The following is a 14,901-nucleotide window of genomic DNA, read 5'->3' as shown; positions in this document are numbered from 1 at the left end:
AAAGCTGCTAGATCTGATAAATTAATTCAGTAGAGTTTCTGGATACAAAATCAATGTACACAAATCGGTAGCACTGCTAAACACCAACAGTGACCAAGCTGAGAATCAAACCAAGAACTCAACCCCCTTTACAGTAGCTGCAAAAAAATAAAATAAAATACTTAGGAATGTACCTAACCAAGGAGGTGAAAGATCTCTACAAGGAAAAGTACAAAACTGCTGAAAGAAATCACAGATGACACCAAAAAAATGGAAACACATCCCATGCTCATAGATGGGTGAAATCAATATTGCAAAAATGACCATAACTGCCAAAAGCAATAAAAAATTCAATGCAATTTGCATCAGAATACCACCATCATTCTTCACAGAACTAGAATACAATCCTAAAATTCATATGAAACCAAAAAAGAGCCCATGTAGCCAAAGCAAGATTAAGCAAAAAGAACAAATGTGGAGGCATCACATTACCCAACTTCAAACTGTATCATAAGGCTGTAGTCACCAAAACAGCATAATACTGACACTAGACCAATGAAACAGAATAGAGAACCCAGAAATAAACCCAAATACTTAAGAGCCAACTGATCTTTGACAAAGCAAACAAAACATAAAAGTGAGGAAAGGACACCCTATTTGACAAATGGTGCTGGGATAATTGGCAAGCCACATGTAGAAGAATGAAACTGGATCCTCATCTCTCACTTTATGCAAAAATCAACTCAAGATGGATGAAAGACTTTAAGACCCAGAGTCATAAAAATTCTGGAAGATAATATTGGAAAACCCCTACTAGACACTGGCTTAGGCAAAGACTTTATGACCAAGAACCCAAAAGCAATTGCAACAAAAACAAAGATAAATAGATGGGACTTAGTTAAACTGAAAGGCTTCTGCATAGCAAAAGAATCAGCAGAGTAAACAGAGAACCCACAGAGTGGGAGAAAATCTTCTCAAAGTATGCATCTGACAAAGAACTACTATCCAGAATCTACAAGGAACTCAAATCAGCAAGAAAAAAACAATCCCATCAGAAAGTGGGCTAAGGACATGCATAGACAATTGACAGTTGTCAAAAGAAGATATACAAAAGGCCAACAAGCATATGAAAAAATGCTCAACATCACTAATGATCAGGGAACTGCAAATCTTTTCTTTTTTTTTTCTTTTTTTTTTTTTTTGAGACGGAGTCTCGCTCTGCCACCCAGGCTGGAGTGCAGTGGCCAGATCTCGGCTCACTGCAAGCTCCGCCTCCTGGGTTCACGCCATTCTCCTGCCTCAGCCTCCCGAGTAGCTGGGACTACAGGCGCCCGCCACCTCGCCCGGCTAGTTTTTTGTATTTTTTAGTAGAGACGGGGTTTCACCGTGTCAGCCAGGATGGTCTCGATCTCCTGACCTCGTGATCCGCCCGTCTCGGCCTCCCAAAGTGCTGGGAACTGCAAATCAAAACTGCAATGTGATGCCCCCTTACTTCTGCAAGAATGGCCATAATCAAAAATAATAGATGTTGGTGTAAATGTGGTAAAAAGGGAACACTCCTGCATTGCTGGTGGGAACGTGAACATGAACAATCACTGTGGAAAACAGTGTGGAGATTCGTTGAAGAACTATTAGGTTGGTGAAAAAGTTACTGCAGTTTTTGCCATTAGTTTCAATCAGCAAAATCCACAATTACTTTTGCACCAACCTAATAAAAGTAGCGTTTTTGGTCCAGCAATCCCACTACCGTCTACCCAGAAAAAAAAAAAAAAAAAAGTCATTATACAAAAAAGATACTTACACACACACGTTTATAGCATCACAATTTGCAGTTGCAAAAATATGGAACCATCCCAAATGCCCGTCAATCAACAAGTGTATGTATATACACCACATTTTCTTTATACATATATATACACACACACTCACACCTACACACACACACCATGGAATACTACTTGGTCATAAAAAGGAATGGAATAATGGCATTCACAGCAACCTGGATAGAATTGGAGACTCTTATTCTAAGGACTTTGGGAACTTGGGGCAAAGGGTGGGACAGGGATGAGGGATAGAAGAGTACACATTGGGTACAGTGTACACTGCTTGGGTGACAGATGCACAAAATTTCAGAAATCACCACTAAAGAACTTATCCGTGTAACCAAACACCACTTGTTCCTCAAAGACCTATTGAAATAAAAAATAAAATTTAAAAAAATAAAATTTGAAAGCTTAGTAAAATCCAAGAAGGATACACACATACGCATATACATATATATAAATGAAACCATAGATACCTCCTAATTAAACTGAAGAAAATGAAAAATTTATATTCCTTTAGAGTATACATATACACGTACGCGTGTGTGTGTGTGTGTGTGTGTGTGTGTGTGTATGAAAGAAACCATACCTAGGTACCTCCTGATTAAACTAAAAAGAAAAGTACAAAAGCAACCAGAGGGGGAAAAAATGTGTTAGGTTCAGGGAAGTCATAGTAAGAATGATGCCTTCCTTCTCATAAGAAGTAATGGAATGAAATCATTTTCTAAAAGCAAATGGCTATTAACCTAGATTTCAATACCCAGGAAAACATTCTTTGTAAATGAATCCCTACTAAAGATTTTTCAGGAAAAAACAAAACATAGTCACCAGCAGACTTACACTACAAAATAACAGGGGGTTAAGGATCTCATGTGAAAGCCTGGATCTGTAAGAAGGAATAAAGATAGATATATCGGTCTAAAACAACAATACTGAAAGTGTATTATGGTGTTTATAACATATAGAAGTTAAATACAAGGCAGCAAAAGCCTGAACGGTGGTTGGATAAATGGGGTTAACACTTTTAAGTTGCTTATATTATTCTTGAAGTAGAAAAAATCCTAATTCAAAGTATAGTAAAGTTGTATATTGTAATCGCTATATTAGCCATTAAAAAATATGAAGAGATGTAGCTAAAAAGCCATCAGAGGACATAAAATGGAAGAGTAAAACTATTTGACTATTCCAAAAGAATATAGAAAAAGAGGAAGAAAGGAACAAAAAGAAATGCAGTAAGATAGCAAAATGCTAAACTTCAGCAAAGCCGTATGAGTAATTGCATTAAATGTAAATAGTCAAATCATTGAAAGGCAGAGATTGTTAGACTAGACAACCTAGCAGTAATGTTTATTGATAGATTGATTCTTTATTCTGCTGACAGACTGCCTTTCTAATTTTTTTCATTTTTATTTGTTGATAGGTCGATTTATTCTACCTATATTCTATATTCCTGAGTTCATTAGGACATATGCAGATGTTAAAATATTTCATAATAACATCAACATTTTAACTATATTCCTTTACAATTATGTTGAATGAATATAACATGTATAATTTAGAGTATAAACAATAGTATTTTTATTTATTACAGATTTACCAGAAAGTAAGTGTATTATTAGTGTTCTCCAGAGAAACAGAACCAGTAGGAAGTCCATAGAGAGAGAAAGGTTTACTTTAAGGGATTGGCTCAAACATTGTGGGGGCTGGCAAGACCAAAATCTGCAGGCTAGGCCAACAGGAGGGAGACTAGGAAAGAGTTGCAGTTCCAGTCTGAGGGCAGCCTGTTGGCAGAATCCCCTCGCTGTCAGGTGAGTTGTCATTTTCTTAAGGCCTTCATCTGATTGAATGAGGCCCACGTACATTATGGAGGGCAGTATGCTTTACTCAAAGCCTGTTGATTTAAATGTTAATTCCATCCAAGACCTTCAAAGAAATATCTAGAATAATGTTTGATCAAGTATCTGGGTACCATGGCCTAGTTAAGTAGAGATATAATACTATCCATTATAGTAAACTATTTATTATAAGCTTTCAATTATTGTTATACCTTAATAAAAGTGAAATGAGATACAGATAGGTTTTTAAGTAAAATTTACCTAAAATAGGAAGTTATTTTGATACATTTTTTCTAAAGTTTATTCCTTTCTATTTATTTTTTACTGCAAGCTTGAACAAACATGCATAATTGTATCTCCAAATAATATTATTTATATATGTAATCTAAATTTAAAACTAAGATTATAACTTTATAATCCACTTTTTGAAATTCTAATTTTCAAAACATTCTTATCCTAAAATTGAAACTCTAAAATCTGTAGAGTTTTTTTGTTTTTTTTTCTTGTTATCATATAAACTATGTGTATAGATTTTTTCCTGATTTACTTTGGTTTTTATTATTTTAAAGTTCCTTTTCTCCAATTGAAATTACTTTCTATTTAGATAAGAGTTTAAAAATCGGTAATCAGCCTAGGTCAATTTTATAGCTGTCAGATTACAGTAGCGAGAAGACGTGTGTGAGATGTTGTTAATTGCTGAACTCTGGCATGACCACTCTCATTTGAAAGCCAGTTGCCATGCCACACAGTTCTCAGTGGTTGCAGCTAGGATTGTGAGACTGTAGGGGCTGACAAAGTTGGGATTTCTCAATTTATTCTCTGTATGCTTCTGTATTGTTAAAATCTTACAATAGGAATCTACATTACTTGAGTATTTGCCTGCGTGTTGTACCCTTTGAAAAAAAAAAATTTACCCAAAACTGGTGTTACTCTATGAAGAAGAGTGCCTTTCCATCAAAATTTCCTTAAAGATTTTATTACACTCAAGATGAAACTCTGTTAATTTGCTCTGTGGTAGTTCTTCAAAAAAGGATATCCATATTTTACTAGACTCTTGTAGTCAGAAACTGTAATATATTCATCTTTTATCACTGGGTGCCAAGAATAACCACTCAAAAATATTAGTCAATTGAATGAAGGTAGTATAGTGCTTTATACTTCACTGGCTAACAATAAATGTTAAAAAAATTTAATGAAACAAAAACTTACTTTAATCATGTTTCATGATTCATTTTGAAAATACTCTTGCAAAGCGATAGAAAGTGATTGTTTGTGTTGATCTCACTTAATTCTTTACCATACTTTGAGAAAAATGAGTCATATGCTTTTAGAAGAAGAACTAATATTTAAACTAGGAATTTTACTAATTGCTATTAACAGACATTGTAGTTCTTGCCTCTAGTCCTGCATATGACAACCTTTAGCATTATTTGAACAAACTGTGTTAATATCCTAAATTATAGGTTAGTTTGCTGGTAGACAAAAATTAGGAATTAAACAAGACCCACACTTGTGTTCATTTTTAACTTGAGTTAGACTTTGAACCAGTGTCTTTACAGATGAGATGTCCTATGTCACGTCCTGAAAGGCTGTTTATTACAAAGAAATGCAGTAGAGAACATTGAGAACAAAAAGATAAATCCACAAATGATAAAAGAATATTTCTCGAGGTTAGCCGTCTGTGTTACCATTTTAAAGGAGGGAATCAGGGGAACATTTTTCTTCAGATACCCATGGTGATTGAATAAATAGAGTATGTCATAGTAGGAAGTCAGATGATCAAAGAGAAATTCAGATGGATTGATTTATTCTTTTGAGAAAATAAGACAGTGGTGATTCACTTCATAGCCCTTGTGACACTTCTTTTTAAAAACTTCATATCCTTGAATCAGAAATAAAACTTTCATAGAAGAAAAGCAGCAGAGCCCAGATAATGGTGTGATTTTTGAGCTGAGAGCAGGATATGGACGCATCTTGCACTATTGCTAGGCATCACTTGAATGGGAAAAAAGACTTAGCTAACCTTGAGTCAGTTTAGCTAAACTCACCAACTGTTTCTGACCAAAGAATTCATGATACATCTTTAAAGGATCCTGCCTTCCGAGTGAGACTTTTTTCTTGGAAGCTGTGTGAGTCATAATAAATGTTTTTCCACTAAAATGGCATAAATATTTTCAACATGAAATGGACAGGCTTAATAACCAAATATTCACATTGTTTTCTTTCCACAGGGATTATCAGCATAGGAAGAAAGCCTTGTAACCATCAGGTAGATACAGCACCAACGGTAAGACAGTCTGTTGCTGCATTGTTAAAAGTGTTAAGAAACTACAAAATTATACTGGTTATAGTTACAGTGGCATTGTAGAAAGCTCTTACAACCTCCCTTTTGCCGAAAGTTATATCCCTGCAAGATTGGTTTATATTAATGTTGTTAACTTAGAGATAATTTATAGTTTTGATAATGTAATGTAAATATTTGTACGAATTGATTTTTACCGTTCTAAAAATGAATGTTATTTTGTGCACCAGCATCAGCATCATTATTTAAAGTGAATGTTTTATAATAGTGAAAAAAGGCCATTATGCTTCATTTCTCTTATAGGTTACTTTGCTTTATTATTATAGAACTGAAGTCTTATCTTTTATCCCTCTTCTCAACAAAAGGCATTTAACAATTATAGCATCTATTCACTATATTTAAAAAGTTTTATTAATAAAAGGAAGAGAATTAGATTTCCCTTTTAGTCTCTAAATATAATATTTGTGTGAAACATATATTAGTTGCTAGTTTGCAATTAAAAGACTCATAAGGTGATATGGAGTACACTGTACATTCCCTAGTCCTACTCTTACTTCTTATCCTTTGTATTCATAAGTCTTCCACGTACTTCCTGTGATTCTCCATTTCCTGCTGTGAGAAAGATTTGGTGATATAGGTTGAGTATCCCTTATCCAAAATGCTTGGGACCAGAAGTGTTTTGGATTTTGGTCTTTTTCAAGTTTTGGAACATTTGTGTTACACTTCCTGCATCCCTGAGCCAAAAATTAGAAATCCAAAATGTCCCAATGAACATTTTCTTTGAAAGTCATGTCAATGTTCATAAAGTTTCAGATTTTGGAGGATTTCGTATTTCAGGTTTTTGGATTAGGAATATTTAAACTGTACCAATTAAGAAAATAAAGATGGCCGGGCGTGGTGGCTCATGCCTGTAATCCCAGCACTTTGGGAGGCCAAGGCGGGCAGATCACAAGGTCAGGAGATCGAGACCATCCTGGCCAACATGGTGAAACCCTGTCTCTACTAAAATACAAAAAATTAGCTGGGCGTGGTGGTGCATGCCTGTAGTCCCAGCTACTCAGGAGGCTGAGGCAGGGGAATCTCTTGAACCCAGGAGGTGGAGGTTGCTGTGAGCAGAGATTGCGCCACTGCACTCCAGCCACCAGAGCAAGACGCCATCTCCAAAATAAATAAATAAAGATAATATTAAAGTATTTGAATTGTGTTGATGATTAATATATGCCTCAGTAGCAAATTGACTCTATTTTCTATTTGTAGTAAATCCCTATGATTGATTTAACATGTTTGATAACTTAATATGTGGGACTCCAGAAAAGACCAGTACATGAGGAATTAGCATACTCATTAAAAAGTACTTGACTGTAGTATGTATGTTTCAGTTATCCTTTAGTAAATATGCTAAAAGAGTAGCCATAACATGATTATAAATTTTATTCTTTAGTATTAAAAAATTAAAGATGGCAATTAAGAAAAATTTATTATTTTAATATATTTGAATAATATACTCAGTCCTTTTTGATGTATTTTTTTGAAGAAGGATTGGCTGCTCTTCTCCTTCTGTGTCTCTGCTACAAACTAAAGATGTTACTACCTCTCTCCGTGACAGCCCCCCGGCTTGCCAACACTTAATCTTTGCCCTTTCTCCATCACCTCTAAATGGAATCATAAGTCTGTTCATTATTATTACCCAATGCTCTCTGGTCCCAGACCAGAACAGGTAAAGTCTGATTTTCACAGAAATGTAATTTTACCTAATTTCCATCCTTGAACCTATATTCTCTTATTTTCTTTAAAGGGCTTAGGAGAAGAAAACGATTAGGATAGGGAGGAAAAAAAGGAGTCTGTCTAAATATGTATCAAAGTAGGATATTTGTAGCCCCAAACTTTGTATTCTGCTGACTCAAAAAGAAGAGATACCGTGATTTAAGTATCTGTTAGAGCCTGAGAAAAAAACAGAAAGGGAGTGAGCCAGGATTTTAGAATAGCTGAGGCTGGGACCCCGAGTGACTTCTCGACCCCAGACTTAACCCTCGATTCCCAGCTTACTTCTTTACCCATTTTCACACCCACATCCTGCTTGCTCCAAGTACTGCCATGAATGGCAGTTCTAGGAGAGTGCTATATGCTAGTTGCAGCCATTAAATGGGTGAGGGAAATGAGCAAATGAGAATTTATCAGACCTCTTTTCAAAGGAAAGATGTTTTGTTTTTTTGTTTTTTTTTTTTTCTCTTTTTGAGACAGTCTCGCTCTGTCGCCCAGGCTGGAGTGCCGTGGCTCAATCTTGGCTCACTGCAATCTCCTCCTCCCAAGTTCAAGCAGTTCTCCTGCCTCAGCCTCCTAGGTAGCTGGTATTACAGGTGTGCGCTACCACGCCCAGCTAATTTTTGTATTTTTAGTAGAGACGGGGTTTCACTATGTTGGTCAGGCTGGTCTCAAACTCCTGACCTCGTGACCCGCCCGCCTCGGCCTCTCAAAGTGCTAGGATTACAGGTGTGGGCCACCGCGCCCCGCCGGTATGTTTCTTAACATTCCAAGTTGGAATTCTGAATGAAGTTTACAGTAAATATATGGTTATGGTCAATCAAACTTGAGTTTGATTCTATAGTGCCATAATATAATCCAGTGTCCCTTCAGTAAATAAAGATCAGCCTGAGAACAAAGCCACCTCTGTCCCTTCGTTCCATGTCACCTCTCACTCTCTTTTTCATTTACTTGTTTCCTTTTTGTTTTTGATTTACTACATGAACTTTGATTTTTTTTGTTTGGGTTTTTTTTTTTTCTTTCTTTCTTACAAATAGTACCATATTTGTTTTTTTGAGATACCTTTAATAGAAAGTGAAAAAAAAATCTCCACATGACATGACACGACACCCCCTCCAGGAAAAAGAATCAAACCTCTATTTTAACTGTCTGTAATCACTTAATTTTTTTTTTGGCATGCTGAGCTCTTAATTTTGTTTATACCTCAGAGTACATTTTCTAGTTGTTCTTCAAGAATTAGAAAATGGGAAGTGAATTTTCCGAGTCTACATATTTTTAAAGACTTGTCAGTTGCCTTTACTATTAGACAGCTTGCCAGGATTTTTAATTACTTGAACATAACCTTTTCTCCTCAAAATATTGTGGAAATTGATTATCTTTGCATTCTGGCATTTGGTATTGCAGAAGAGACATTGGACATCAGACTGCTAGTCATTCTCTTGTGTAAGGAACCTATGTAGCCTGCTCGTATATTATAGATATTGTTTTATTTTCTTTATACCTGATGTCCTAGGTCAGTTTTGATGGTTAAATGTGTGGCTTTCTTTTCACTGATTTTTGTCCTGAATGATATTCATTCAGACACTGTACTATTGATAATAGAAAAAGTAAATAAGACATGAGATAATCATGATGTTAGATTATACGAAAAGATTTACATCGTGCCACTTTAAGAATTAGTCCCTCTGCACCTGCTTATCGCTTATAGTAAGTTAAGGATAATATCAGCCTCAGATTAATCAGAGGTTATTGTCTGAACCCTAAAAGGCAGGTGTAAAAGTTAGTTAATTGTTAAGTCAGCACAAGTGTGAGTCCTGTATTTACTTTATATGAAGGACTTATTTGCAAACCAAAGGGAAATGGCTACTAGCATAAGGAAGTATTCCCCCAGGAACATAGTTAAAACATATCTACCTTTCAGTGTACAGTCATACGCGTGGCAAATCCCATAGCTTTTCACATTTTCTGGCAGAATTAATATACATGTAAAATACATTGAAACATAATAAGCCATACTGAATATATAATTTCTAATGTCTTGAGGAGTATTGTTTTTGAATCTCTTCCAGTGAAAACTAATATGATAAAATTCAAATGACGTCAATATGGCCTATTCGAATGAATAACTTAAATTTTTGTACAACTCCTACATTCCAAAGTTGTAATACTAATATTAATATTTTCAGTTTTTATTCGATGACCCTGTAACCCCTGGTAGAGAGAACAAAGCTTCTTTTAGCAAATGGATTTTGGGCAGTATATAAAATTACAGCTTGCATTTTCACAGAGGCCTACACATCTATCACAGCAGGTTGAAATAAAATCCAGACTGTCTCATCAGGATTATACCAACTATGAAACACTTGCCACGTGTCTTTGTCTTAACTATTCTTTTAATTATTAGAATTTAAAGCATCCTAACCTGATCGGAAATTTAAATGTTGATTCATTATTCTTCATATTTATAAGACCAATTTTAAAAGCTATTAATTTATTCCTTCTACAGTTACCCTTCTTCAAAGTTTTCCAAGGGCTGAATGAATTTTTGTCACATGATTTTTCATCAGTAGTAAACTTTAATATGCGTTAGACTTATTTTGTTATTCTGAAATATTTCTGAGATGTTTGTAATGTTGTTTGCCATTAACACTAAACTTACTCATAAATGTATTGATCTGAATCATATAAATTAAATTTTATCCTGAATCTCTTGGATTATATAATATCTGTACTTACTCAACAACTGTTGAGTTGTGACTGTTGTTGGATTGTTATCCTTGTTTAGCCCATTCTGTAGATTCACAAGAGTGCCACCTATTGCACTATTATACTTTTGTATACTTTATACATATATTCATGTAAAATATGGCTGTTTCATATTTTAACATAATAATTGGGACAGCTTATATGTAGATACATGTATGAGTTCAAGTGAAATGTCCTTTATTCAAAGGAAGCACTTTATTTTCTACAATTTATTGCATTTTCCAAGAATTCATAGTATGTAAACTGGGGTGAATGGGCCCCTATAAAACTCATAAAGTAGAACCCATGGCCAATCTCTTCCTGTAGGTAATTGCAGGGTGGAGAGGGAACTAATAAACTATAAGCTTTTATAACTTGTCATAAAAGAACTTGTTTTCACTTATCAATAAAGTAGCAATTCAAAGCAGTTCTATTGAAATTCAAATATAAATGCAAAATATGTTCTCTTTAACAACCACTTGTAGTCTTCCATAATATAACATTTTTAAGTATATACACATCAGTTTATTTCTCCAGACATTATAAATTATGAAACTTATGTTGATTTTTTTTCCCATTAGCGTACCCTGCTGGATTTATGTTTTTCTTAGACTTTTTTCCCTCCATTTCTTTTTCAGTTTTGCTAAATTTCTCTACCTGAAAAACTCTTAAAATTCTGAAAATTTTATATTACTGGAAGATATAACAGCAGCATAAATTGAATTTTCTAAATTATCAGGAAACATTAGATATACAATATACATAGGATAGTAGTACCATACCAAGCACTGGAGAGGTATGGAAGTACTATGGGAAAAGTAGAAATACCAAAAAAAAAAAAAAAAAAAAGCATAAAACATGGTTTTACAGGTGTTTAGATATCATATCGATAGATAGAGAGATAGATAGATAGATCGATAGATAGATAATGTGTCTTTAGTTCTTGATGTCATTAGAAAAGTGATCTGTAAACAACTAAACCCTAATATATGAAATGTATAACAAATTCAGAGCAATAATGGAAGGGATGTCATGTTACTGAGGCAGTTTGTGCCCAAGTATAGGAATATAGTGTAAGGTTTTGAGTGCTGTAGGAATTCCCAGGACTGAAGTGGTTTAGGAAGGCTGTTTAGAGTTGGAAAGTGCTAAACCAGATCTTGAAAGGATGAGATTTTTAAAACAATAGGATTTGCTAGACCAGAGTAACAGTGTGACCAAAGATCATAGAAGGGCACACTGTGTACACAGAGTTTATAGATGGGTAGAAAATTTGACTGCAGCAGTGTAGATGAGATAGTGGAAGATTATAAAATGTGATTTGGGCATAATTTATAAAGATCATTGAATGTTAGGTTAACAGTTAAGACTATCTGTATAAGCAGTAGTAAGGCATTTGATCATGAGAATAATATGATCAAGGGAGTAATGTTTTAAAAGGATTAAATAAAAGCAGCTCATGGAATTGCAGGTGGTGGCGATAGGAAGAAGGTAACTGAGCTGTGAAGCTACAGAAATCTACATTTGTGGTGATAAGGATTTGAACAAGGGGACTATCGGGATCAATCTGGAAATGGAAATAGAGGTATGCTTATAAAAAAGACTTGGAGATGAGAGCTGATGAAAGGGACTCAAAGGAAAGCTTGTAGTTCAAAAAGGAGATCCCATTGTTGGAAGGCCCGGGCATAGGTTATGGGAAGTCACGTATAATTGCGTGCAGGTTCTTCACAATAGGCATCCAAAGGCCCCATCCGAGAAGGTGGCATAGGTCCAGAGTCTTTAGAAACAGCTGAGTCAGGAACGATTCTCCTCCTACCCACCTCCGAAATCTCTTCCACAGAGCTGTTTATCCAAACCACAAATATGATCATGTATTTAAGATCCTGTGGTGTACCTCATCACCTGCCAGATGAAAACTTAATTGTTTCGTATGTCATTTGAAACCCTTCGGCTACTTTTCTAAACTTATCTCCAGTTTGTCCCAGTACTCACTCTGGCCACTGAGTTATTTGCAGTTCCTAAATATGCCTATGGTTTCTCACATACAGAAGCAATGTTCAAAGTAAAGAACACTGATTCCAGAACCAAATTACTTGGTGTCGAGTCCTGATTCTTTGGCTGTGTTTGTCTTTAGTCACGTTTCTTTACCTCTTTGTGCTTCAGTTTGCTCATCTGTAAATGGGGATAATACCTACCTCGTGGAATGTTATGAGAAATAAATGAGTTTATGCAAATGGGACCTCGATATATTTCTGTATACCAGCTGCTGAATATTATTTAATTACAGGAGATAGCCAGATATTAAGGACAAGAATATATTTCAAGCTTGAGAAGTAAAACTAGGTCAAGAATCAAAGGGAGGACCCAAGGGTCCCAGTTAGGTCAAGGAGATCAGGAACAAGGAAACCTGGTGAATGTTGCCTCCCACAGCTGGCTTGTGTCTTAGTCAATTTTCTTTCTTCTTTTTTTCTGTTATTTTTTTGTTGTTGTTTTATTTATGTGTGTATTTATTTATTGCATATTGTGACTCTTCCCTGGAATCAGTGCAGAAGTTCAGTTACGCCAGGACAATAGGCATGAACTGGGACTATCTGGGGCAACCCTAAATATCTGATCACCTTATTCATCAGTTCTGTAAGTGATGATAGCCGAAGTGATCTTTTACAAATGTAAATCAGAATGGGATAACCTCCTGCTTAACACCCTCAGTAACTTCTCCTTATGTTTAGGATAAAACCCAAACCCTTTCCCAGGGCCTATAGGACCTTGCATGATCTGCTCTCTGCCTATCTCTTCAGCATCATCCTATGTTACTCTGTTCTGAGTTTCTTGAGCATAAGTAACCTTTCTCCCACTCAGCCATAGACCTTCGAATATTTGGTCTCTCTGCCCCTGACTATACACAAACTTTTGCATAATAGGCTTTTTCTTGAGATCCCAGGTAAATGTTAACTTTTCAAAAGACCTTCCTTCACCCCCATTAGTCTTTATTATTACACCTTTTTTTTTCTCAGCAGTTATCCCAATTTGGAATTTTTTTATTTATTTTCTTATCTGGTCTTCCTCAGTTGGATGTATGTTCCATGATAGCATGGACCATGTCCATCTTACTCACCACTGCTTATAGGCCTTCAGTGGATACTGCTTAAATGAATGAATATATATGTGATGAAACTATAAAAATAAATAAGAACAGAGGGCCAGCCTGGATGTGTGTCCATATTTTAAAAGTTGGAAGAAGAGCCCTCAAAGAAGACAAAATGTAGAAAAGGAGGCAGGAGATCAGGGATAACGTAGCATCTCGGAAACCAATGCAAGTATGGAAATGGAGGGTGTTTTTATGCTATCTCTTGGAGAATGAGAGCAGGGCCCAGAAAGGAAGCTGGATGGTCACACTAGGAGGCATGGTGAATCAGAAGCAATTCAAGAGGCTCATCATGAGAGGAGATGGAAAATAGAATAGCAATTAATTTAGCCCTGTGGATATGTTACTGACTCATTTCAGAAAAGAAAACATTTTGCCAAAAGAACTGCCATGAGATAAACCTATATAGAATGTGAAATAAATATTTCTTTTTCCATGTTCTGTGAAAGTGAAAAGTACAGTTTGGGTAATTATACAACAGTATTCCGTTCAAAATAAATATTTATCAGATGGAAGGAAAGATCCAGCAGTATGAATGAGGCAGGAGAAAGATGCAAACTGAGTTTTAGCATTTGACAAAGGAGTAGAGTAGGTCAATTGTGCAAGGTGTCTTACCAAGGGACTTACTTTTCTAATTGCTAAAATGAGGAGAGTTGAAAAAATTGATCTTAAAGTCAACTTTTGGGTCTGAAGTTCTGTGAGTCTTTTTCAACTGCTCGTATTGCTCAAAGACAATATATTAGAGCAGAAAAATGAAGCACATCTCTAGTGGTCATCCTTTGAATGCTCACTTATCATTTTATTTATTCTTAGGATTCAGTTAGAATTCACTTCCCTATATTATAATGTGGCAGTTAACGCCACCACCATTTTTGTTGAAAACTTCATGCTGCTTAATAAGTGGGCATAGGTTAGTTGTTGTTGGTAGATCAGAATCTAAGTCTCTTCACTATAGGGCCCAGTCTCCACCTTCATAAAATCAGTGCTTGATAAACAATGCTAAGCAGTGGGATGTGGGATCCAAATATCTGTGCAATTTAGCCAGCAGATGGGTTGGAGAACACATGTAGTATATAGTGTGAAAGAGGGAGGACACTGGTCAGGCTGCCTAGTGTTCTACTGAATGAACACCCAGTAATCTGTTTTCTTCATTTCATAAAATCTCACTATTTTTTCTAAGATAAGAAAAGGGGCAGGTGCAGTGGCGCATACCTGTAATACCAGCACTCCCAAGGTGGGAGGATCGCTTGAGGCCAAGAGTTCAAGACTGGCCTGGACAACACAGCAGGAACCCGTCTCTTAAAAACATTTTTT

At 35.7% G+C, this 14,901-nt stretch overlaps 1 protein-coding gene across 28 annotated transcripts in view; it reads left to right on the top strand.

Annotated features, from left to right (window-relative positions):
* LOC105465661 (Abelson helper integration site 1) overlaps positions 1-14,901 on the top strand; it is a 226,516-nt gene that overhangs the window by 140,536 nt on the left and 71,079 nt on the right. For all 28 annotated transcript variants that reach the window (XR_011623392.1, XR_011623395.1, XR_011623391.1 and 25 more), the window contains one exon: positions 5,869-5,924. Coding sequence is in view for 11 of the 28 variants with exons in the window: in XM_071096488.1 (XP_070952589.1) it covers positions 5,869-5,924 (56 nt within the window). In the remaining 17 variants the exon portion in view is untranslated. The remainder of the gene's footprint in view (positions 1-5,868; positions 5,925-14,901) is intronic.

The sequence above is a fragment of the Macaca nemestrina genome, chromosome 5 (genome assembly GCF_043159975.1).
Source record: "Macaca nemestrina isolate mMacNem1 chromosome 5, mMacNem.hap1, whole genome shotgun sequence".
Classification (NCBI taxonomy): domain Eukaryota; kingdom Metazoa; phylum Chordata; class Mammalia; order Primates; family Cercopithecidae; genus Macaca; species Macaca nemestrina.
Note: the sequence above shows the minus strand (reverse complement) of the source record. Positions and strands in the feature narration are given on the sequence as shown.